Here is a 22,585-nt window from a genome sequence, read left to right on the forward strand (position 1 = left end):
CCCGAGCCCCTCCAGCGTGCCAGGGGAGCGCTCCTCGCACGGCTGCAGCGGCGGCATGCAACATTACCCACAATCAATGGATCATTATGTAATAAACAAGAGGAAAGTTGTTTTGCAAATGCGGCTGAGTTATCACTTCACAACACGGCGGCGAAGCATCTCTCTGCCCGGCTTAACAAGGATGGATCGGTGTTGGGGGCAGATGGGAGCAGATAGCGAGCCGCCGCGCTCCCTGCCAGGCAGCCGGCAGTGCGCCCGCTGCGCCGCAGCCCCCCGCCCTGTGCCGTAGGGGGGGGGGGTCATCGGGGGGAATTTCACAATATCGAGCAAACAGAGAGCAGCGGGGACTGGGGTGAGGGAGGGGTGTGGGGTTTGTTCAGCGCTGGAGCAAAGCCCTGGGAGAGCGGAGGCAGCTGATAAGGGCAAGAGAGGAGGGGGGGGGGTTGCCCCTGCCACCCCCAACCCCTCCCGCTCCCCAGCACCTTCTCGGCAGCTGCTGCAGCTCCCCACGTCCCGCTCGCCCAGGGGCTCCTGGTGTCCCCCGGCACCTCAGATAAGGGGCTTCCCACGGCGAAGGCTGGGAGGGGGACAGGCCTGCAGGGTCGCCCCCCTTCTCAACCAAACCCCACCACTCCCCCGCAGTGAGGAGGGGACGGTCCCAGCTCGGCCCCTTTGCCCCGAGCCCCCGGCGTTCACATCGCCCACCTCCCGCGGCGACCGGGCCTCCCCCCACCATCACCCCGGTGCCCCAGCCGGGGGTGACCCCCCCCCTTGCCCACGCCCACGCAGGACCACCAAGTGGAGGAGCTGCTCCCCTCGCCGGTGCGGGATGGGGGGGGTGGGGGGGGTGAGTGTGTGTCTGTCTGTGTCCCCGCCCGGTGCCGGTCGTGCGTGGGGCCGTTCCCCCCCCCCGCGCTGCCGGTGTTGTTGTTGTGTCTCGGCCCCGGTGCGCGGGGCGGGGCGCGGGGCCGGGCGGGGCGGCGGCGGGGCCGTACATAAGGCGGGGGCCGGGCGCGGTGCCCGCCCGGCGGAGCGCGCCCCGCGGAGCGGATGGAGCGGCCGTGGGTGCCCCTGGCCCTGCTGGGGCTGTGCTGGGCGGCGGCGGCCGAGCGCCACACCGTCTTCTGGAACAGCTCCAACCCCCGGTGAGTGCCGCACCCCCCACCCCCCCACCCCCCGGGACCGGGACCCGGTGGCCCCGAGGGCGCGGGACGGCGCGGCTCCCTGCCGGGGCTGGGCGCTCCCCAGCGGCCTTTGTCCGGGGCGGGCGGCGGGGACGGAGCCTCCGTGGGGCTTGAGGGGGGGAGGGGGGTGGGTTGAGCGTGGGAGGAGGGGGGGGGGGGGCGGTAGCGGGGCCCATGTTTAACCCCGGTGGGGTCGGTGCTGGGGGGTGGCGGGGCCGGTGCTGAGCCCGGCGGGGCGGTCCCGGCGCGCAGCCGAGGAGCGGCGCGGCCCGTCCAGGTGCGGACCTGGGGGGGGGGGGGGGGGGGGGGGGGAAACCGGGGGGGCCTTTCCGTTCCCAGGGCCGAGCAGGAGCGGGGCCTCTTCCTTCCCCGCGGGGGTGGCGCGGCGCCAGCCCCGGCGCCGGGGCACAGGGAAGCGTGTTGACAAACACGGGGCTGGCCCCGGCTCCCGCCGCCCGGGCAGGATGTGCGGGGGGGGGCCGGGGGGCTGACCGGGACCTGTGCCCCCCAACCCCCCCCCCGGCTGCACCCGGGCACCGGCCCCCGGGACGGGCTGGGGCTGTGGGGGTGTCCTCGTCCCAGGTAGCAGCCCCCCCCGCCCCCCCCCCCCCCCAAGGATGTAGGAGTGCACCCCCTTGACTTTAGGGGTGCCCCCCCACTAGGCACCAGCCCCCCCTAGGCTGGAGGGGTGTTCCCCTCTCCGGGCCGTGAGCCTCAGGCTGTAGGGGTGTCCCCTCCCCAAGCTGTGTCCCCCCTTCCAGGCTGTAGGGATGTCCCCCTCCCTGGGCTATGAGCCTTAGGCAGTAGGGGTGTGTGTCCTCCCCCTCTAAAGCTATAGGGGTGTCCCCTCCCCGAGCTCTGTCCCCCTCCAGGCACCACCCCCCCAGGTTATAGGATTATGTGTTGTCCCGTGTCCCCTGCCCCATGCCGGGTGTCCAGGGTCTGCAGAGTTTTGTGAGCAGGAGCTGGCCCCCATGGGTGGCCCTGAGGCCACCGCAGCCAGCGAGGTGAGGGGACCCCGCAGAGGCCCCCGGCCGGCTGCCAGTCTGCCTGTGTCCCCCCCCCGGGTGAGGTGTGGGGAGCAGCAGGCGCTGGAGCCGGGCCGGCTGCCCCACGGGCGAGAGCTGCCGACGCCGCCTGGCTCCGGGAGCGTTGGGACGGGCAGGGTGCGCGTCCCTGCGGGTCCCCTCCCTGCTCCCCGGCTGGGAACGAGGGTGCACTCACCAGCCCTGTGCAGGGGGCTGGGCTTGGGGGGGGCTTTTCTTCCCAAAGCCAGCCTGGGCCCTGTGGGACTCTGCCCAGGGAAGGGTAGACCAAAGGTTGCCCCAGCCTGGGCTCTGAGGAGCTGCTGTGGGCAGGAGGCTGCTTGCCCTCGGCCTTGTTAATCTATTTGGGGGATTTGGGGGTGCAGGGGAAGGGGGTGTGTCCCCCCACACCTCTCCCTGCTGCGGCTGACCCCTGCCTCCCTCCTGCCACAGGTTCCGGTGGAGCGACTACACGGTGGACGTACGTCTCAACGACTACCTGGACATCATCTGCCCCCACTACGAGGAGGGGAGCGTGGACCCCCGTGCCATGGAGCGCTACACCCTCTACCTGGTGGAATCTGAGGAGTATGAGGCTTGCAAGCCCCGCTCCAAGGAGCAGATCCGCTGGGAGTGCGACAAACCCAGCGCCCTGCATGGCCCGGAGAAGTTCTCGGAGAAGTTCCAGCGTTTCACCCCCTTCACGCTGGGCAAGGAGTTCAAGGAGGGGCACAGCTACTACTACATCTGTGAGTGCCCGGGGGGTCCGGTGCGGGGTTGAGGTCCCTGCTGGGCTCCCTCCCCGCCTAACCCACGTCCTCCCTTGCAGCCAAGCCCATTCACCACCATGGGGAGACGTGTCTGAAGCTGAAGGTGACGGTGGCTGGCAAAGGCAGTGAGTATCGCTCGGACTCCCCCCCCATGCCACCCGGGCCCCCCCTTTCCGTTCGCAGCGTCGGGTGCCCAGTTCAGCCTTTCCTGAGCTGAGTCATGGCCAGGCCGTGGCCCCCTGCCAGCACCGGGGTGTGGGTGCGTGTGGCTCGGCCAGGAAGGTGCTGGTGGCTGCGGGGAGGGGGGGGATGGCCCCCTGGTGAAACCTGGCTTTGGGGGGGGTCGGAGGGGGGCGGGTCTGCCCTTCACTGGCCTGACCCCATGTCTGCTTTGCAGCTCAGGCACCGCCTGTCCCTGCCTCTACCCAGAAGGGGAGGATCCAGGCAGGTAGGTTGGTGGCTGCGGGCAGGCAGACGGGTCTGGGCAGCCGTGGGGCTGGCAGGAGAGCCAGGCTGAGCCCGGCCGCTCTGCCGGGGCGGACGACCGGGGAGCGGAGCTGGCGTCAGCCCCTGCACGGGGTGATGGTGCTGCTGGCTTGGGGCACGGTACCTCCCTCAGGGATGCTCACAGCTCCTCTCTCCCCGCAGACGATGCAGCAGCGCACGTGTTGAGGAGCGTGGGGCAGAACTCGGCGATGCGAGGCAGCAGCCCCTTCACCTTCATCAGCCTCCTCCTGCCCCTCCTGGTGCCGCAGGGGTTGTGAGCCGCTCCACCCTGCCCAGACGGGCCGAGGCTGAGGCCGCTGGGGATGGAACTGGGATGCTTGGGACCCCCGTGGTCCTCCTAGGTGCCCCGGAGTGGCCTGCCCTGCGCACCTCTGGGCGAGGAAAGGATTTGTCAGTATTATAGGGCCAGAGGGCCCGAAGCTGAGCTGAGCAGCCAAAGCCCTCGGGCTGCCCCAGCTCCCCCAGCCGTCGCAGGCAGGACAGTCTCAGCAGCCAGAGGCTGAACACGAGCCTGGGGCTGGAGGGGGCTGCGTGTGCCCCAGACTGGAGGGGAGCAGGGGGCTGGCACCCTTGCCCCAGGAGCTGAGCTCGCCTACGGACGGCCCTCGGGTCTCTCCACTGTGGGCTCAGACTGTGACGTGTCCCGCAGGCGGGGCCGCGGCGCTGGCCCCGTGGCCAGCTGGGTGCCACTGGTGCTGGCTGGGGCTGCAGTCCCTCGGTGTCACCAGGCTCTGGGAGCCTGGATGTGCTGGAGATGCCCGGCAGCTAGTGGAGCGGGGCTGTAAGAAACATCCCCCTCGCCACCGTGCTGTGCCCCTTCCCCATCCTTCATCCCACCGCATAGGGGGGCAGGAAGAGCTTGCCCCCACCTTGGACCTTCCCCTCCCCTCTGCTGGGTGCTGGAGGGGCACCCTCCCCCCAGCAGCACCCTCTGCGGGGCGCTTTGCCTGCCCTGGTTTGTACAGCTTTCTAACACGGGAGTTTTTATACGGTTGTCTTGAATAAATAACCAAGACCATGCTGAGCAATTGGGGCTGGGACATGGGGGGGAACCACTGGCCTGTCCCCCCACACCATGGGGCTGGGCTCTCCTGGCTGTGCCTGCTCTTGGAAGGAGGAATGGCCCACACAGGGCATTTGTGCTGGTTAATTAATTAATTGGCTGGTGTTTGCACAAGGCTTTGAAGTGGAAAAGTGCCACAGCGGGGCTGGGGCTATCGGTTGTTTTTTATCTGGTGACACAAAGCCCTCCCAGAGGTTGGGGGGGGGGGGTGGGTTTTTTTCCCCCCCCCCCCCCTCCCCTGTGCACTGGAATGAGCTTCCAGCTGCTGCCCCAGGGGACAGACACCACCGGCATTGAGGAGGGGGCTGGGCAGGGGCCACAGCCTGGCTGGACCACAGGACCCCCCCCGGTGGGGTGGGGTGTGGCTGGGGACATGTGGCCCTGGGCATGGGGGGATCTCAGGGACATGAGGACGTGGGATCAGAGAGATGTGGGACCCCCGAGGTGTGAGACACTGGGGGTGCAGAGGTGTGGGGAGGTGGGATCACAGGGATGTGTGACCCCCTGGGGGGTGGGGGGACCTAGGGAAGGTGGGGGTCACAGGGACAGGAGGTGAGGCCCTTGGAATTTGGGGCCACAGGGATGTGGGACCCCAGGGATGAGACAGGGATGTGTGACCCCTGGGGGGGTGGGGGAGCCGGGGGAGGTGGGGTCACAGGGACAGGAGGTGAGGCCCTTGGAATTTGGGGCCACAGGGATGTGTGACCCCTGGGGGGGGTGGGGGGACCCTGGGGAGGTGGGGTCACAGGGACAGGAGGTGAGGCCCTTGGAATTTGGGGCCACAGGGATGTGGGACCCCAGTGATGAGACAGGGATGTGTGACCCCTGGGGGGGTGGGGGGACCCGTGGGAGGTGGGGGTCACAGGGACAGGAGGTGAGGCCCTTGGAATTTGGGGCCACAGGGATGTGGGACCCCAGGGATGAGACAGGGATGTGTGACCCCTGGGGGGGTGGGGGAGCTGGGGGAGGTGGGGTCACAGGGACAGGAGGTGAGGCCCTTGGAATTTGGGGCCACAGGGATGTGGGACCCCTGGGGGGGGTGGGGGGACCCTGGGGAGGTGGGGTCACAGGGACAGGAGGTGAGGCCCTTGGCATTTGGGGCCACAGGGATGTGGGACCCCAGGGATGACAGCGATGTGTGACCCCTGGGGGGGTGGGGGGAGCTGGGGGAGGTGGGGTCACAGGGACAGGAGGTGAGGCCCTTGGAATTTGGGGCCACAGGGATGTGTGACCCCTGGGGGGGTGGGGGGACGCTGGGGAGGTGGGGGTCACAGGGACAGGAGGTGAGGCCCTTGGCATTTGGGGCCACAGGGATGTGGGACCCCAGTGATGAGACAGGGATGTGTGACCCCTGGGGGGGTGGGGGGATGCTGGGGAGGTGGGGGTCACAGGGACAGGAGGTGAGGCCCTTGGCATTTGGGGCCATGGGGATGTGGGACCCCCAGGGCTAGAGGGTGCTGGGGGCGCAGGGATGTGGGGGGGCAGGGTGGGCTCCCTGCACTGGGGCCACGGGACACCGCGGGTGGCGTCGCGCCTTCCCGCCCCCTCCCCCGCCGTGGAGGGCTGCCCCGTGGGGACCCATCGCGGTGGGGTCGGGGCTGCCGGGCCCGATGCGACGGGGCACCCCCCGCCGGCTGCCTGCTCTGTGCCCGCCCCCCCCCCCCCCCCCCGCCCCCTTCCCGCGCTCGGTGTCGCGGCCGGTCCCTCCCCGGTAGTGCGTCCTGCCCCGCCCCCCGCTCCCGGCTGCCGCCGGTGCCCGGTGCCGCGGCCCGGCATGGCCGCGCTGCCGCTGCTGCCCGCCGCCTGCCTGGCCTGCACCCTCGCCATGTTCGGGACCGGGCTGTGAGCGCCCGGGAGGCCCCGGGCCCTGCGCGGCACCGGCGGCGGCGGGGGGGGGGGGGGGGGGGGGGGGGGGCGGAACCGGGGGGGTGCAGCGGGGTCAGACCGGGTGCAATGGGGGTCGGGGGGAGGGGGGGGTGGGGCAGTTCAGGGGGTGCAGTGGGGGCCGTGAGGGGTTAGTGGGGGGGGGGGGGGGTTGGGGGAGCAATGGGGAGGGCGGTGGGGCCAGTTTGGGGGGTGCAGTGGGGTCTGCTGGGGGCTGGAGCAGAGGGTTTGGGGGTGCAATGGGAAGGGCGGTGGGGCAGTTCAGGGGGTGCAGTGGGGGCTGTGAGGGGTTAGTGGGGTGGGGGGGTTGGGGGAGCAATGGGGAGGGCGGCAGGGCCAGTTTGGGGGGTGCACTGGGGGCTGTGAGGGGTTAGTGGGGTTGGGGGGGTTTGGGGGTGCAGTGGGGATGGCAGTGGGGTCCTACTGAGGGCTGGTGCAGAGGGTTTGGGGGTGCAATGGGGACAGCCCTGGGTCCAGTTCAGGGGGTACAAAGGCAGGGGAATTGAGGGGTGTGGTGTCGCAGGCCCTGAGGCTGGTTTGGTGGGGCCGGGGTGGGGTGGGGTGACAAAGCTGAAGGCAAAGGACACCAGGGAACGGGGGGGGCAGGGGAGTCTGAGGGTGCAGGGAGGCACTGAGAGCATAGGGGCTGGTCACAAGTGCATTGCGGGGAGCTGGGAGTATTTCAGGGTGCATGGGTTGTTTTTTTTGGGGGGGAGCCTGCTGGCTGCAAAGCTTGTAGCCCCCCCGCCCCCCTCCCAGCACTGCACAACCGCTGCCAAACCCAGTGCCGGGCACCCAGGAGGCTGCTCCCCTCTGCTCCCCCTAGGTCCGACCTGCGCCAGATGTTTGCAACCAAGAGCGTGGAGAACATCCAGTTCCTGCCCTTCCTCACCACCGATGTCAAGTACAGCGGGGTCAAGCTCTCGGGGTGGGGGGGGAGGGGGTGATAGGGTGGTGGGGCAGGGCAGACCCCCCCCCCCCCCTCCCCAGGTTGCAGCGGGTGAGCGCCTGTGCCACTCGCCCTGCAGCAACCTGAGCTGGTTGGGCTACGGCTGCCTGAAGCAGGACTGGACGCTGATCACCGTCAACGCCATCGGGGCGGCGCTGCAGACCCTCTACATCCTGGCGTATTTCTGCTACAGCCCTGCGAAGGTGGGGGTCTGGCCTGCCTGGGTCGCTGGGGAGGGGGACAGGGGGACCCTCACCCTGATGGCCTCTTCCTCTCCGCCCCAGGGCCCCGTGCTGCTGCAGAGCCTGCTGCTCCTGGCCGTGCTGGCCACGGGTTACGGCTACTTCACCCTCCTGATTGCCGACACGCGGACGCGCCTGGCTCGCCTGGGGCTCTTCTGCAGCGTCTTCACCATCAGCATGTACCTCTCGCCGCTGGCCGACCTGGTGTGTGGGGCTGGGCAGCAGCTGGGGGCGGGGGGGGGGGAGGGGGGACCATGGTGGCACTGGGGCTTCCCAGCCCAGAACCAGCTTGACATTTGCTTCTGCAGGCCAAGATTGTCCGGAGCAAGTCAACGTGCTGCCTGTCCTTCCCCCTGACCGTCACCACCTTCCTCGCCTCCACCAGCTGGACGCTCTACGGCCTGCAGCTCCGGGACCTCTACATCATGGTGGGTTGGGGCGGTGGGTGGCTGAGGGATGCTCTCCCATCCCATCCCATCCCATCCCATCCCATCCCATCCCATCCCATCCCCTCTCCTCTCATCCCCTCCCCTCCCATCCTATCCCATCCCATCCCCTCCCTTCCCATCCCATCCTATCTCATCCCATCCCTCCTATCCCATCCCATCCTATCCCATCCCATCCCCTCCCCTCCCCTCCCATCCTATCCCATTCCCTCCCATCCCATCCCATCCCATCCCATCCTATCCCATCCCATCCCCTCTCCTCTCATCCCCTCCCCTCCCATCCCATCCTATCCCATCCCCTCCCTTCCCATCCCATCCTATCTCATCCCATCCCATCCCTCCTATCCCATCCCATCCCCTCCCCTCCCATCCCATCCTATCCCATTCCCTCCCATCCCATCCTGTCCCATCCCATCCCATCCTCTCCCATCCCATCCCCTCCCATCGTATCCCATCCCATCCCATCCTATCCCATTCCATCCCATCCTATCCCATCCCATCCCCTCCCATCCTATCCCATTCCCTCCCATCCCATCCTATCCCATCCCCTCCCATCCCCTCCCCTCCCCTCCCATTCCATCCTATTTCTCCCCCCCCCCCCCCCCCGTTCATCCAAGCGATTGGCACCGGGCCGACCCCCGTCCAGTGCCGTGTGTGTCACACAGCAGAGCCCGTGACTAGGCTCAGCGAGATGAGTATTGATTTTAATTAATTAGATGGTAGAAGGCCAATAAATCTCCCCCGGCAACGCAGGGCTGGTGGAGTGGTACGGGGGGGGAGGATGGGGGGGTGGGCAGCAGCGCCGGGAGCTGGGTAGAGCCGGACCCCAGCACCCCGCCATGGCCTCCTGCAGGTCCCAAACATGCCGGGGATCGTCACCAGCGTCGTGCGGTTCTGGCTCTTCTGGCGGTACCCGCCGGGCCAGGACAAGCCCTACAGATCCCTGCACGCCTGAGGGGGCCCCATCAGCCCCCTCCCCGCCAAACCCAAGGAAGGAGCCCACATGCTCATGGACCAATGAAGGATTCCCCCAACCCTGGCCAGTCTGCTCCAGCATGGACTGGCCCCAGCTGCCGAGCCCCAGGTGCCACCGTGGTGCCAAGGGCCACCTGCTCCCGGCAGGACCGAGGCCCCAGGAGGGCACCTCCTGCCTCTGCTGCCGTGGTTTGCCCTCACCAGCGTCCCTCCAGCCCTTGGTCCTTCAGTGATGGCTGGGTTGGTCTCAGCGATGCCTTTGGGGTGCCGGGTGCCACCCCCTACGGCAGTCCCCAGGCACTCTGCCTGTCCCTAGGGACCCCTGGGTGGTCTTCCATGCTCATGACTGCCCCAGTGCCGGGCTGGGGCTGCTGGGAAGCCCTGCATCTCTTTTGTACAAATTTAAGTGCCTTTTAATAAATCAGACACTTCCCATGCCTGGTTGTTGTCCCCTCTCTCCTGGTGGGCTGGCTGCGGAGTCCAGGCTGGCTCTTGTCCCCACAGCCACTTTGTCCCCAGGATGGTGGAGGCTCATCCCGGCCCCCTCTGGGCTCTGGCAAACCCTCCTCCAGCAGCACCCACGTTCCTGCAGCCCCAGCCCCAAGAAGGGAGCGGGCACAGGGCTGGCTTGGGGCAGGGAGGGGGCACTGAGGATGGCAGCACCGCCGGGGGAGGCTGCTCTGACCCCCCCCCCCCAACCTGCCCCAAGCAGCAGCCTGGGGACGCCGGTCACAACGGGGAAAGAAAGTCTGTTCCACAGCTTTGCCACGGGGCTCGCTACCGGCCATCACGCCGGCAAACTCCTCATCAATTAAAATCCTCACTAAACCCCCCGACGATGGAGCGTGCACAAATCAGGCGGCCGTTGGCATCGACCCAAACTCGATTAACGAATTAGCGATGAGCTGGAATGAAGTTACCGGGCAAGCGCATCAGCAGAGGGGCCAAATGACAGGAGCCTTGCGAAAGGTGACCCCCCACGCCGGGGCAGGAGCCCCCCCAGCAGGATGAGAAGCCCCATCCCCGCAGCTCCAGCAGCACGGGCAGGTCCTCCAGCGCGGCTGATGCAAGCCGGATGAAGGAAGCGGTGACGAGGACTTTGGCAGAGGCCCGTGCCGCGGCTCAGCCGCTCGTTTACACCTTGTGACGTGGCCTGGGAAACACCGACACCGGGGCGAGCGGCAGGAATGGGGCCGAGTCGAGCGCGGTGGCTGGCGGGGAAGGCGAGCTCCCGCCGCGCTGCGGCACCAGCCCCAGCCGGCGTGGCCGCTGGGCTCGCCCGGCGTGCTCCATCTTGCTGCCGGGGCTCCCTTCGCCCGCACCGGCGGCGCTGGCAGGTGTCTCTGCCCCAGGGACTCGTCCCGGGGCCGGGCTCGCTCCCCCAGCCGCAGCACCCCCCCATTTTCCAGCGGGGAGGAGCCCCCGTTCCCAGCACCGGGGTGCAGCTCCCAGCCCGGATGAAGGCGCAGCCGAAGGACCGACCGCCTCGGGAACGGGCAGCTTTCCCCGCTGACGCACCAGGCAAAAACTTGGCTACCGACCGGTCACTCCGGCTGGCCTGTGCCGCCAGCGGCTGGCGGGAGTGGCCGCGATGTGGCCCCCACGCGCGAGGCCGGAGGCGAGCGGAGCATCTCCCGGGGACGCAGGCGCCCGCAGCGGGCACGTGTCCACGTGGGGAGAAGCCACCATCGCGCTGCTGCCTGCCGAGCTGCCGGAGGGCTGGGAGTAGGTCCTGGGTGGCCATGAGTAGCCCCTGGATGGCCATGAGTAACCCCAGGTGGCCATGAGTAGCCTGCGGAGGGCTGGGAGTAGGCCCTGGGTGGCCATGAGTAGCCCCTGGATGGCCATGAGTAACCCCAGGTGGCCATGAGTAGCCTGCGGAGGGCTGGGAGTAGGCCCTGGGTGGCCATGAGTAGCCCCTGGATGGCCATGAGTAGTCCCTGGGTGGCCATGAGTAGTCTGCAGAGGGCTGGGATTAGGCCCTGGATGGCCATGACTAGCCCCTGGGTAACCCCGTGAGTAGCCTGCAGAGGGCTGTGAGTAGCCCCTGGGTGGCCATGAGTAGCCCACGGAGGGCTGCGGTCCTTGCCCCGGCAAGGCAGCGCTTCGCCGAATCTGGGGTGGTGCCACCCCACAAAGAGCCGCGCGCAGGCAGGAGACCGCGGGAGCTGCCCACCCTGCTCCGAGCTGCCATTGTTGCTCAGGAAACAGCTAATTAGTCGCTCCTGCTAATTAGCCCGAGTCCTCCCTCATGATACCAACTGCTCCTTTTTGCAGAAGGATGCGCAGCCGATAATTAAAAACAAGAAAGTCCTTGGGCTGGTATGCGAAGAAGCCGGGGAGGCTGCCAGGAAGGCAGGCCCCAGCCTGCGTCACCGCCAGCCGCGCAGCTCTTCCAGCCCGGCCGGCAGCGCGGCCCTCGGGCCCCCCCCTGGACAGAGGGACACCCCTGGACAGAGGGACACCCCCGGACAGAGGCCGGCCAGGGTCCCCCCTCTGCCCGCAGCAGGCATGCCTCCACCGTAGGGCACCCGTCGCCCTGCCCGGAGAAGCCGGGCACGGTGCTCCGGCGCGTCTCCCAGCCGCTGCCCGCGCCGGTGGGGGCAGAGACGCGGCAGCTGCGGCGGCAGGAGCGGGGAGCAGCCCCCCGGCGGGGGCTGAGCCGCCCCGGCAGGCCGGGGGGAGACCACAGGCTCTGGGCGCTCTGCATTTTAAAGGCCGTGCCGCCTGCTCCACCCAGCCGACATTTCTCCTCCTTCCCCTGGAAACCGGCCAGCGGGACGGGGATGAGTCTCCTCCAGCTCCCACCTGACGGTGCGAACCACATCTGAAGGGCAGCCGGGAACGGGCTCTGCCCGCAGTGCTACCCAGCGCCGCGGGCCTGCGGGGCAAGGCCCGATCCTGTCCTCGCCACCTCACATCTCTGCTTCTGGAGCCAAGCTCCAAGAAACTCAGAAGGGGAGAGGCTGGGCTGGGCTGGGGCGGGCTCCCCACAGCTTCTGGGATTGCTGGGAGGGGAGCTGGGACTGTGTGGAGACCCCTCCTCTGCGCGGAGCTCCCCGAACACCAGCCTCACGCTGGGGAGAAACGAGGGGTTTCCTACCAGGGTGGCTTCGAGCAGCACCCCAGGGTCCTTCACTGCCTGCGGCTCCCCACGAGGGCAGCGCTGCCCAGGGGGGCCCCAGCGAGAGGCCCCGGTCCCCGGGGAGCAGCACCCGCCACAGGCAGCCACCGTCCCTCAGCTTTATTGGGGTCAGAAGCGCAGCCCTCGTCGCCGCAGGTCCGCCCGCGCCGCGCTGATGTGCTCCTGCAGCTCGGCAGCCGCCTCCTCGCAGTCGTTGAAGGTGGCCAGGCGGTAGCCCACGGTGGCCAGGGAGTAGCAGCCGAAGGCCACCAGCAGGTAGACGGGCAGGGGCAGCAGGGCCTGCCGGTACGGGGCCGGCAGCCGCAGCCCCGGTGGCGCCAGGGCCAGCGCGGCCCAGGCCGAGCCCAGCAGGGCGAGTCCACAAAGCCACTGCCCCAGCTTGGTCATGGCGGCCTGCGGAGAGAGGGGTCGTCAGAGCCGGACCGACCCGCGCCCCGCGCCCCGCACCGGCGCCCCCCGCCCCAACCGGGCCGGGCCGGGCTCCCTCCGGGGCCTCCTCAGCAGCGCCGGACCCCGAACCCCTCCACGCCTTCGCCAACCGGCACCGGGACCCGCCAACACCCCCCGAGCCCTCACGAAGAACCGGTACCGCCGCCGGTACCGGCCCCCGCCCCCACCTGGATCGGTCCCGGACCCAGCTCCCGCGCTCCCCCCCCTCGTCGCCGCGAGGATGACGTCACAGCAGCGCGCCGCCGCGCGAGGCCCGCTGGGAGCTGTAGTGCGGAGCCGCGCCACGTCGCATCGCGCATGCGCGACGGGGAGGCTGCGAGGCGCCCCCCTGCGGGATCCCCGGGCCGGGCCCGGCCCCGGTGCCGCAGGAAACTCCGGGCTTTGTCGGCGGCGGCGGCGGCCGAGGCCGCAGGAAGCATCTGGTTTCCTCCGCGTCCGGCCGCGGCGGGTGGCGGGGGACTGGCGTGGGAGCGGCCACTGCCCGCCCTCCCACGGCTCACGGGGCCCGGGCCCTTCCCACGGCCACCCCCTGCCCCCGGGGCAGCCCCGGTGCCCGGCGGCTGCCCGTCGCGGGGAAGGCACGGATGTGCCTTTGTTCCCCTGCCAAGCACCGGCAGCCTTGGCCGTACCTGCGCAGGGCTGCGGTGGCAGCTGGAGACGGAGCTTGCCCCTCCACGGCTCCCCCTCCCCGTCACCCACCGGAGCCCTGAGCCACCGGGACCCCCCGCCACCCCCTGCGCCAAGCCCCTGCGGCACCAGAGCCTGCGCCGACCCGCCCGGCTCCCCTGGGATTTTCCTCCCTTGCAGGTCCAGGCAGACAAGACGCCGTCAGCACATTTTCCCTGCAAGGTGGCGGTGGCAGCGGGGGACACACACACACCAGCAGCAGCAGCTGCATCCCCACCCTGGCTGCGCCCCACGGGCCTGCACCGAGCCCCCCCTCCCGGCACCAGCGAGGGGGAGAGAACCCACCACAGGCTCCCCCACAGCCTGCGGGAACGAGCAGGCCCTCTGTCAGCCACGCCGGCACGCAGCCGTGCGAGGAAACCGGGCCGAGGGCCGTCGGCAGAACCAAACCCGCGGCGGACGAGAAGCTACAAAGAAATGGCTTTATTGGGCGGCTGAGAGCCCCAGTCCGGCCCGGCGGGGAGGGGGCTGCCCCGGGGAAGGGGCGGCGGGACATCAATTCCTCTTCCTGCCTTTGCCGACAGCCTTGGCGGGAGCGGCGACGGGCGCTGCGGACTGGTAGAGGGTGGAGGAGATCTTGTTGATGTAGTAGAGGCCGACCATGGAGAAGATGAGGCTGCGAGGGGAGGAAGAGGGGAGGAAGAGGGGAGGAAGAGGGGAGGAAGAGGGGAGGAAGAGGGGAGGAAGAGGGGAGGAAGAGGGGAGGAAGAGGGGAGGAAGAGGGGAGGAAGAGGGGAGGAAGAGGGGAGGAAGAGGGGAGGAAGAGGGGAGGAAGAGGGGAGGAAGAGGGGAGGAAGAGGGGAGGAAGAGGGGAGGAAGAGGGGAGGAAGAGGGGAGGAAGAGGGGAGGAAGAGGGGAGGAAGAGGGGAGGAAGAGGGGAGGAAGAGGGGAGGAAGAGGGGAGGAAGAGGGGAGGAAGAGGGGAGGAAGAGGGGAGGAAGAGGGGAGGAAGAGGGGAGGAAGAGGGGAGGAAGAGGGGAGGAAGAGGGGAGGAAGAGGGGAGGAAGAGGGGAGGAAGAGGGGAGGAAGAGGGGAGGAAGAGGGGAGGAAGAGGGGAGGAAGAGGGGAGGAAGAGGGGAGGAAGAGGGGAGGAAGAGGGGAGGAAGAGGGGAGGAAGAGGGGAGGAAGAGGGGAGGAAGAGGGGAGGAAGAGGGGAGGAAGAGGGGAGGAAGAGGGGAGGAAGAGGGGAGGAAGAGGGGAGGAAGAGGGGAGGAAGAGGGGAGGAAGAGGGGAGGAAGAGGGGAGGAAGAGGGGAGGAAGAGGGGAGGAAGAGGGGAGGAAGAGGGGAGGAAGAGGGGAGGAAGAGGGGAGGAAGAGGGGAGGAAGAGGGGAGGAAGAGGGGAGGAAGAGGGGAGGAAGAGGGGAGGAAGAGGGGAGGAAGAGGGGAGGAAGAGGGGAGGAAGAGGGGAGGAAGAGGGGAGGAAGAGGGGAGGAAGAGGGGAGGAAGAGGGGAGGAAGAGGGGAGGAAGAGGGGAGGAAGAGGGGAGGAAGAGGGGAGGAAGAGGGGAGGAAGAGGGGAGGAAGAGGGGAGGAAGAGGGGAGGAAGAGGGGAGGAAGAGGGGAGGAAGAGGGGAGGAAGAGGGGAGGAAGAGGGGAGGAAGAGGGGAGGAAGAGGGGAGGAAGAGGGGAGGAAGAGGGGAGGAAGAGGGGAGGAAGAGGGGAGGAAGAGGGGAGGAAGAGGGGAGGAAGAGGGGAGGAAGAGGGGAGGAAGAGGGGAGGAAGAGGGGAGGAAGAGGGGAGGAAGAGGGGAGGAAGAGGGGAGGAAGAGGGGAGGAAGAGGGGAGGAAGAGGGGAGGAAGAGGGGAGGAAGAGGGGAGGAAGAGGGGAGGAAGAGGGGAGGAAGAGGGGAGGAAGAGGGGAGGAAGAGGGGAGGAAGAGGGGAGGAAGAGGGGAGGAAGAGGGGAGGAAGAGGGGAGGAAGAGGGGAGGAAGAGGGGAGGAAGAGGGGAGGAAGAGGGGAGGAAGAGGGGAGGAAAGGAAGCTCAGCCACTGGCGGGCAGGAACGTGCCAGAGTCAAACCAACACCTTCCCCTTGGATCCCACTGCGGTGCCTAACACCGGCCACCCTGGGGGTCTCCGGCCAGCTCTGGCCCTGCCCGGTGCCCCGTTCCCAGGGGAGCCGTCAGGGCCCTCGGCGGCAGCCCCAGCAGCACGATGGGTGGTCGCCACCCTCCAGGGTGGGCTCTGGACTTACCAGGTGGTCACACAGACTCGGTGAATGAGGCCGGAGGCAAAGAGAGCCAGCAAGAGGCAGGTGAGGACTGGGGGGGGAAAACAGGAGAGAGAAAAATTGCAGCCCTGCTGTCCCCCCCCCGCCCCCGTCAGCCCCGGAGTAACAAACCTACCCACAGCACGAGAAAAAGCTCGGGTGGAACCCCCAGGGTGGGCCCTTCCTCCAGGGCAGGGCAAGGACCCTTCGGTCCCCCGGGCAGAGCCCACACCGGGCAGGGCCAAGGCCTCAGGCCCTTCACGAACTCTGCGGGGGGCCGGCAACACCCCTTCGGCCTCCGGTGGGCTCCCCTCCCTCCTCCTCCTCCTCCCCGCGCCCCTCCGCAGCACTTACTCTCAGGGAATATCTTGGCCTGGAAGCCCTTGCCGAAGACGAGGTTCTCCAGGTTGTTGAAGGCCTGGCTGGAGGGTTAAGGGACAGAACGGGGCGCTGCCCGCCCCCCACCCCCCCGTTCCCGCTCCCCGCCGCCCCGGAGGATACGGTGAGGGAGCAGACGAAGAGCGCGGAGCCCAGCAGCCCGCCCTGGATGGTCAGCCACTCGGTGGAGGCCAGTTGCCGGCTGTACATCTGCATCCCGGCGAACAGCAGCAGCGAGAGGAGCGAGGAGAGCGCCAGGGAGGTGCCCGTGCCTACGGCTGGGCCCGCGGGGCCGCCTCAGCACGGCCGCCGGCACCGGGGCCGCCGCTACCCACAGCGACAAGGGCCCCGGCCCGGCCCGCAGCCCTCACCCCCCACCCCCCCCCCAGGCCCCAGCCGCCCCCCGGGTCCGCCTCGGCCTCCCCCCAGGCCCCGCGGCCGCCCCGTGTCCCGACCACCGTCCCCCGTTACCCATAGTGCCCCGCGGCGGCGCCCCCGGCCCAGGCCCGTCCCGGTGCCGCCGGTCTGCGCAGGCGCACTGCGGCCGCGTTGAGAGAGACACGGCATCAGGCGCGGAGGGAGGCAATGCGCATGCGCCGCCGCCCCGCCCCGCCCCGCGGGCGCAGCGCTCCGGCGAGCTCCGGGGCCCCCTGGCGGCCGGGCGCGGCGCTGCAGACCCCGCGGTCCAGCGCGCCCCCCGGCGGCGGGGAGCGGCGCAGCGGGCGGCACCGGGGCGGGGACGCGGGACACCCCGCAACCCCGGTGCAGGCCTCGGCCCCCGGCCCCTTTCCCGACGCGCCGCTCAGCCCGCCCGGGGTTCACCCCGGGCCCCGCCCCGCGAGCCGCGCTGCCGTCCGCACGGGCCCGGCGAGGGCCGCCCGGGGGTGCGGCGGGATCCTCCCGGTACCGCCCCTCCGCCGCCCCCCGCCGCACCGCCGCCGCCGCCGGGGAGGGTCCCGCTGAGCATGCGCGCCGCCGCCCCCCGCCCTCCCCCCGGCTCCGCCGCTCCCTGCAACAGACCGGGGCGTCCGCGGCCGCCGCTGCTGCCGCCGCCGCGGGGACCGGCGTCGGGAGCAGGCGCGGAGCCATGGCCGAGGGCGAGGACCTGCAGACCTTCACCTCCATCATGGACGCGCTCGTCCGCATCAGCGTGAGCGGCGGCGGTAGCGGCGGCGGGGAGGGGGGGGGCACCGCGGGGCCGTCGGGCCGGGCCGGGCCGAGCTCCCCCGGGACCGGCGTCGCCATGGCAACGCGGTGGGGCCCGATGGCGGGGATGGGGCGGGATGGCGGGGGTGCCCTTGAGGGCCGGGCAGGCCGCGGCGAGGCCTCAGACCCGCGCCCCGACCCACCGGGCAGCGATCCCCGGGAAAGGCCGGCACCGGCCCCCCCCTCCACCCCCCGCCGGCACTGTGCCACCGTCGGGGCCAGGAATACCGGGAGCGGCAGGAGCTGCCTGCACACCCATGGGTGGGGGTCCTGGCCTCCATCGTGGCCCCGATCCTGGTGGTCCTGGCCCTGGCCCTGGTCCTGGTCCTGGTCCTGGCTCTGGTCCCAGTGCTGATCCTGGCGCTGGTGTTGCCCCAAGCCCTAATCTCTGTCCCAGTCCTGGTCCCCATCCTGGTGCTGGTCCCTGTGCTGGTTCTGATCCTGACCACGCTGCTGCTCCTAGGCCTGATACTGGTCCTAATCCTGGCCCCAGCCCTGGTCTTGATCCTGGCCCTAGTGCTGGTCCCAGGCCTGATCACGGTGTTGGTCCTGGCTCTGGTCCCAGTCCTAGCCCTGGTGCCAGCCCCAATCCCCATCCCAGTTGCAGTCTTGATTCCCCATCCTGGTGCTGGTCCCAGGCCTGATCCTAGTCCCAGGCCTGATTGTGACCCTGCTGCTGGTCCTGGCCCTGGTTCTGGTCCCAGCCCTGATCCCGACCCCAGTCCCCGTGGTGGCCTCGGTCCTGTCTGTGGCGGGTGACGCTCCCCCCTCTCTCCCCAGACCAGCATGAAGAACATGGAGCGGGAGCTGGTGTGCCCGGTGTGCAAGGAGATGTACAAGCAGCCGCTGGCCCTGCCCTGCACGCACAACGTCTGCCACGTCTGCGCCAGCGAGGTGCTGCTGCAGCACGGCTACCTCTGCTGCGACCCCACCTCCGAGCCCTCCTCGCCTGCCGCCACCCCCGCCACCCGCAGCCCCCGCCTGGGACGCCGGGCCGTCCCCAAGCCCGACCGCCTCGACCGCCTCCTGAAGTCAGGTGCGACGGGTGGAGGGGGCCGGGATGGAACGGGAGGGCCGAGCGGCTCTGGGGCATCGCACCCCACCTGACACCCTCCCCGCCTCCCTCCCGCAGGCTTTGGCACCTACCCGGGGCGCAAGCGGGGTACGGTGCACCCCCAGACCGTCAGCTTCCCCTGCCCGGCCTGCCAGCGGGACGTGGACCTGGGCGAGCGGGGCCTGGGCAGCCTCTTCCGCAACCTGACGCTGGAGCGGGTGGTGGAGCGCTACCGCCAGACCATCAACATCAGCGCCGCCATCATGTGCCAGTTCTGCAAGCCCCCGCAGCTGGAGGCCACCAAGGGCTGCACCGAGTGCAAGTCCAGCTTCTGCAACGAGTGCTTCAAGCTCTACCACCCCTGGGGCACCCAGAAAGCCCAGCACGAGCCCACGCCACCCACCCTCACCTTCCGCCCCAAGGTAGGGCCTCCCCGTCGGGGTCTTCCGACCTCACTCGGGAGTTTGTGGGTGGGGGACCCTGGGTGGGGGTGGGTGCGGAGCCTCGCTGAGCTCCCCTGTGCCCGCACAGGGGCTGATGTGCCCGGAGCACAAGGAGGAGGTGACTCACTACTGCAAGACCTGCCAGCGGCTGGTGTGCCAGCTCTGCCGCGTGCGACGCACTCACACCAGCCACAAGATCACCCCGGTGCTCAGCGCCTACCAGGCCCTCAGGGTAAGAGCCGCTGGAGCCACGCTCGGCGTAGGGACGGGGTTGGCGGGGAGGAATCGGGGGCACCAGCGGAGCCCCAGTGCAGATGGGGTGTGTGGGTCGGGGGCGTGGGGCTTGCCGGCGCCTCGCCTCACCTCCTTCCCTGCAGGAGAAGCTGACGAAGAGCCTCGCCTACATCCTGAGCAGCCAGGACACGGTGCAGACCCAGATTGCCGAGCTGGAGGAGACGGTGAAGCACACAGAGGTGAGGGCGGAAGGTGCCTGGCTGTCCTTGAACTGTCCCTAGGCTGGAGGTGGCACTGCCAGCCTGGTTCCCTCTCTGCCCCGGGGCGTGCGGCACACTGACCCGGCCCTGCTCGGCAGGTGAACGGCTCGCAGGCCAAGGAGGAGGTGTCGCAGCTGATCCAGGGGCTGTGTGCCATGCTGGAGGAGAAGCGGGCGACCCTGCTGCAGGCCATCGAGGAGTGCCAGCAGGAGCGGCTGGCCAGCCTGCACTGCCAGATCCAGGAGCACCAGGCCATGCTGGAAAACTCGGGCATGGTGGGCTATGCCCAGGAGGTGCTGAAGGAGACCGACCACCCCTGCTTCGTCCAGGCTGCCAAGCAGCTGCACAACAGGTACCGGGCTGCGGGGACCCTGGCGGGCCTGGGACCGGGCGGTCGGTTGCCCGAGGAGGTCGCCACGAGCCACCCTGCCGTCCCTGCTCTCCCGTCCCGCAGGATCCTCAGGGCCACCGACTCGCTGCAGAGCTTCCGTCCTGCGGCCACAGCCTCCTTCAGCCACTTCCAGCTGGACGTCAGCAGGGAGCTGAAGCTGCTCACCGACCTGGCCTTCATCCGAGGTAAAGGCAGCAGGACCCGGGCACCGGCTGTGCCCCGTGCGGAGGCGCAGCCCCTGCGGGCAGAGCGGCTCCCTGCCCGCCTCGGAGCCCGACCTCCGCCCGGGCTGCGCTCGGGCGGGCGCTCGCGGATCTGCCGGTGTCCCCCCCCCTCCCCGTCAGGGACGGCCCCCCGCCCCAGCAGCCCCCAAAGCGATCCCCTGCCCCTGGCCTGCCCTGTGCCAGGGCGGCTGGGCGAGGGGGCAGGACAGGCAGGGCCGTGGTGCCAGGTAAGGGCAGCAGGAGCGCCGGAGGGTGAGTACGGAGCGGAGGCTGCCCCGCGGCAGGGCAGGCGCTTCCCCGCAGGGCAGGAGCCGCGTGGCCCTGCCGGACCCGCCGGCAACACTTTTCAGACCTGCTTCTACCTCTCTTTGTTTATAGGCTGCGGCCGCTGCTGAGTCGTCACCGAAGTAACTGAGGCAAGTCACATCCCTGCCCCAGAGCTGGCCCCGCTCTCTCTGTCCCATCCCTCCAGCCCCGTTCCCGCCCCGTCCCGGCTCTGCTGCCATCCTCCATCCCCGTTCCTGCCCGCTGGCGGTGGCAGACGGTGGCTCTGCCCACCCCCCACCTCCATCTGCTGCCGCTCCTCCTGCCCTCCCGCCCTCTCCTCGCCCCATTTCCATTCCCCTCGCGCCCCATTTCTGTCCACCTCTCACCCCATCTCCGTCCCCCCTCCTGGCCCCATCTCCATCCCCCTCCTGGCCCCATTTCCGTCCCCCTCTCGCCCCATTTCCGTCCCCCTCTCGCCCCATTTCCATCCCCCTCTCGCCCCATTTGCATCCCCCTCTCACCCCATCTCCAACCCCTTCCTGGCCCCATCTCCATCCCCCTCTCTCCCGATTTCCGTCCCCCTCTCGCCCCATTTCTGTCCACCTCTCACCCCATCTCCGTCCCCCTCCTGGCCCCATCTCCATCCCCCTCCTGGCCCCATTTCTGTCCCCCTCTCACCCCATTTCCGTCCCCCTCTCACCCCATTGGTGACCCCCTCCTGGCCCCATTTCCAACCCCCTCCTCGCCCCATCTCCGTCCCCTTCCTCCCCCCATCTCCATCCCCCTCCCCATCCCATTTTTGTCCCCTTCCTCGCCCCACTTCCACCCACCATCCCCTCATCTCTCCCCCCCTCCTTCCCACCCTGCCTCCCTGCTCCTGTCGCGCTGCCGGCGTCTTCACACCACCCCGCCATCCCCATCTCCTCCCCTCCTCCTCTCTGCTGCCTCCATCCTCTCTCTTTCTCTCTCTCCTCCCTCCCCGACTTGCACTCAGCCTGTCTGGTCCCTGGAGCCCCACAGCAGCGAGCTCCTCTGTCTCCCCGACTCTCGCTCTCCTCTGGTGCCTACACACGGTCTCTGCAGTCAGATCCCCCTAGACTCCTGCTGGTTGTGCGTCCGTGCGTCCGTCCGGAATGCCCCCTCCCTGCGTCTGGCCGCCTCCCCGCCTGCCGGGGGGGGGGATGCTGCCTGATGCCCGCCGGTGCCTCTCCCCGCAGCGCCCGAGGCCCCCGTCATCGACACCCAGCGCACCTACGCCTACGACCAGATCTTCCTGTGCTGGCGGCTGCCGCAGCACTCGCCGCCCGCCTGGCACTACACGGTGGAGTACCGCAAGACGGACGCCAAGGCCAAGGGGCTGAAGCTGTGGCAGCGGCGGGAGGAGGTGCGCGGCACCAGCGCCCTCGTGGAGTACCTGGACACCGACAGCGTCTACGTGCTCCGGGTGAAGGGCTGCAACAAGGCGGGCTTCGGGGAGTACAGCGAGGACATCTACCTGCACACGCCGCCCGCCCCAGGTGAGGGGTGCCGGGGGCTCGCAGCGCCCCTCCGGAGCGCCCCGCGCCGTCCTTCTCACCCTTCCTCCTCTCCCTCCTCCCCGCAGTCCTCAACTTCTTCCTGGACAACCGCTGGGGCTTCAACCGGGACCGGCTGGCCATCAGCAAGGACCAGCGCGCCGTGCGCAGCGTCCCCGGCATCCCCATGCTCTTCGCCGCCGAGCGCCTGATGACCAGCTGCCACCTCTCCATCGACCTGGTCATCGGGGACGTGGCCATCACGCAGGGCAAGAGCTACTGGGCCTGCTGCGTGGACCCCAGCTCCTACCTGGTCAAGGTGGGCGTGGGGCTGGAGAGCAAGCTGCAGGAGTGGTTCCAGGTGCCACAGGACGTGGTGAGCCCCAGGTGAGCGGGGAGGCTCGGTGGGGGGTACGGGGGGGGGTGTGGGGGGGTGTCCTCTGCTTGTTGCTGCCTCCCCGCCGCACGCCGGCCCTGGGGTGCGGAGGGGAGCCCCAGCCTGTCCCTCGCGTGTCGGCGCCGGGACTCACCCGTCCCCCTGCCGCAGGTACGACCCCGACAGCGGCCACGACAGCGGGGCGGAGGACACGACGGTGGAGGCGCCCCCGCCCTACGCCTTCCTCACCATCGGCATGGGCAAGATTTTGCTCTCGCACGGGTCGGCGCTCACCTCCCGCGACCCCAACGGCTGCACCGTGCCCTTGCCCCCGCGCATCGGCATCTGCCTGGACTACGAGCAGGGCAAGGTGAGCTTCTACGACGCCGTCTCCTTCCGCGAGCTCTGGGAGTGCGGCGTGGACTGCTCGGGGCCCGTCTGCCCTGCCTTCTGCTTCATCGGAGGGGGTGCCCTGCATCTCCAGGAGCTGGTGGCCAACAAGCAGGAGCGTAAAGTGACCATCGGGGGCTTCGCCAAGCTGGACTGAGCCGTGCCTGTGCTCCCCGCCTGCGTGCCGGCTGTGACCCCCGAGTGCCCAGCGAGCTCCAGGGCCTGGAGGGGTCACACACACGAGCAAGGAGGGAGCAGAGCACAGGGAGGGCAGCCCCGGCCCTGCCGCCGCTGGGAACAGGCCAGGTGTTTGG

At 69.6% G+C, this 22,585-nt stretch overlaps 5 protein-coding genes across 7 annotated transcripts; 3 read left to right on the top strand and 2 right to left on the bottom strand.

The window, feature by feature from the left end:
* The first annotated feature begins 1,050 nt into the window (after nucleotides 1-1,050).
* Nucleotides 1,051-3,866, top strand: EFNA1 (ephrin A1). The gene is made up of 5 exons (XM_086478390.1): nucleotides 1,051-1,145; nucleotides 2,663-2,958; nucleotides 3,039-3,104; nucleotides 3,377-3,427; nucleotides 3,628-3,866. The coding sequence occupies exons 1-5, from the start codon at nucleotides 1,051-1,053 to the stop codon at nucleotides 3,741-3,743; spliced, it is 624 nt and encodes a 207-aa protein (XP_086334516.1). The 3' UTR covers nucleotides 3,744-3,866.
* Nucleotides 3,867-6,323: 2,457 nt separating this feature from the next.
* SLC50A1 (solute carrier family 50 member 1) lies at nucleotides 6,324-9,093 on the top strand. 2 transcript variants are annotated; one of them, XM_086478392.1, is made up of 6 exons: nucleotides 6,324-6,391; nucleotides 7,260-7,337; nucleotides 7,462-7,585; nucleotides 7,667-7,828; nucleotides 7,933-8,052; nucleotides 8,924-9,093. In XM_086478392.1, the coding sequence occupies exons 1-6, from the start codon at nucleotides 6,324-6,326 to the stop codon at nucleotides 9,023-9,025; spliced, it is 654 nt and encodes a 217-aa protein (XP_086334518.1). In that variant the 3' UTR covers nucleotides 9,026-9,093. The 2 variants fall into 2 exon arrangements, with proteins under 2 accessions (XP_086334518.1, XP_086334519.1); XM_086478393.1 differs by having other exon boundaries at nucleotides 6,360-6,391; nucleotides 7,260-7,332; nucleotides 7,424-7,585.
* A 3,181-nt stretch (nucleotides 9,094-12,274) lies between these two features.
* DPM3 (dolichyl-phosphate mannosyltransferase subunit 3, regulatory) lies at nucleotides 12,275-12,577 on the bottom strand. The gene has a single exon (XM_086478512.1). It carries the CDS (start codon nucleotides 12,575-12,577, stop codon nucleotides 12,299-12,301), a length of 279 nt encoding a protein of 92 aa, XP_086334638.1. The 3' UTR covers nucleotides 12,275-12,298.
* Nucleotides 12,578-13,735: 1,158 nt separating this feature from the next.
* Nucleotides 13,736-16,420, bottom strand: KRTCAP2 (keratinocyte associated protein 2). Its single transcript, XM_086478277.1, has 5 exons — nucleotides 16,384-16,420; nucleotides 16,036-16,190; nucleotides 15,889-15,952; nucleotides 15,520-15,586; nucleotides 13,736-13,943 (listed from the first exon to the last, which is right to left on the bottom strand). Exons 1-5 carry the CDS (start codon nucleotides 16,385-16,387, stop codon nucleotides 13,823-13,825), a joined length of 411 nt encoding a protein of 136 aa, XP_086334403.1. The 5' UTR covers nucleotides 16,388-16,420; the 3' UTR covers nucleotides 13,736-13,822.
* On the top strand, nucleotides 15,512-22,428 carry TRIM46 (tripartite motif containing 46). 2 transcript variants are annotated; one of them, XM_086478276.1, is made up of 10 exons: nucleotides 15,512-15,522; nucleotides 17,904-18,154; nucleotides 18,251-18,594; nucleotides 18,704-18,847; nucleotides 18,993-19,088; nucleotides 19,208-19,461; nucleotides 19,564-19,685; nucleotides 21,209-21,508; nucleotides 21,595-21,892; nucleotides 22,053-22,428. In XM_086478276.1, exons 2-10 carry the CDS (start codon nucleotides 17,905-17,907, stop codon nucleotides 22,426-22,428), a joined length of 2,184 nt encoding a protein of 727 aa, XP_086334402.1. In that variant the 5' UTR covers nucleotides 15,512-15,522; nucleotide 17,904. The 2 variants fall into 2 exon arrangements, with proteins under 2 accessions (XP_086334402.1, XP_086334401.1); XM_086478275.1 differs by lacking the exon at nucleotides 15,512-15,522 and adding an exon at nucleotides 17,000-17,062 and having other exon boundaries at nucleotides 17,899-18,154.
* The last annotated feature ends 157 nt before the right edge of the window (nucleotides 22,429-22,585 follow it).

The sequence above is a fragment of the Leptosomus discolor genome, chromosome 26 (assembly GCF_034619465.1).
Source record: "Leptosomus discolor isolate bLepDis1 chromosome 26, bLepDis1.hap2, whole genome shotgun sequence".
NCBI lineage: Eukaryota > Metazoa > Chordata > Aves > Leptosomiformes > Leptosomidae > Leptosomus > Leptosomus discolor.

What these genes read in the sequence shown, in the direction of transcription:
- EFNA1 (XM_086478390.1), top strand. Translation starts at nt 1,051, where the DNA reads ATGGAGCGGCCGTGGGTGCCCCTGGCCCTGCTGGGGCTGTGCTGGGCG. An exon ending in GACGGTGGCTGGCAAAGGCA is followed by an intron (nt 3,105 to 3,376) that starts GTGAGTATCGCT and finishes TCTGCTTTGCAG; the next exon opens with CTCAGGCACCGCCTGTCCCT. An exon ending in GAAGGGGAGGATCCAGGCAG is followed by an intron (nt 3,428 to 3,627) that starts GTAGGTTGGTGG and finishes CTCTCCCCGCAG; the next exon opens with ACGATGCAGCAGCGCACGTG.
- SLC50A1 (XM_086478392.1), top strand. Translation starts at nt 6,324, where the DNA reads ATGGCCGCGCTGCCGCTGCTGCCCGCCGCCTGCCTGGCCTGCACCCTC. An exon ending in TCTGCTACAGCCCTGCGAAG is followed by an intron (nt 7,586 to 7,666) that starts GTGGGGGTCTGG and finishes TCTCCGCCCCAG; the next exon opens with GGCCCCGTGCTGCTGCAGAG. An exon ending in TCTCGCCGCTGGCCGACCTG is followed by an intron (nt 7,829 to 7,932) that starts GTGTGTGGGGCT and finishes TTGCTTCTGCAG; the next exon opens with GCCAAGATTGTCCGGAGCAA.
- DPM3 (XM_086478512.1), bottom strand. Translation starts at nt 12,577, where the DNA reads ATGACCAAGCTGGGGCAGTGGCTTTGTGGACTCGCCCTGCTGGGCTCG.
- KRTCAP2 (XM_086478277.1), bottom strand. An exon ending in GGCCAAGATATTCCCTGAGA is followed by an intron (nt 15,587 to 15,888) that starts GTAAGTGCTGCG and finishes TTCCCCCCCCAG; the next exon opens with TCCTCACCTGCCTCTTGCTG. An exon ending in CGAGTCTGTGTGACCACCTG is followed by an intron (nt 13,944 to 15,519) that starts GTAAGTCCAGAG and finishes CTCCCCTCGCAG; the next exon opens with CCTCATCTTCTCCATGGTCG.
- TRIM46 (XM_086478275.1), top strand. Translation starts at nt 17,000, where the DNA reads ATGGCCGAGGGCGAGGACCTGCAGACCTTCACCTCCATCATGGACGCG. An exon ending in ACGCGCTCGTCCGCATCAGC is followed by an intron (nt 17,063 to 17,898) that starts GTGAGCGGCGGC and finishes CTCTCTCCCCAG; the next exon opens with ACCAGCATGAAGAACATGGA. An exon ending in CGACCGCCTCCTGAAGTCAG is followed by an intron (nt 18,155 to 18,250) that starts GTGCGACGGGTG and finishes TCCCTCCCGCAG; the next exon opens with GCTTTGGCACCTACCCGGGG.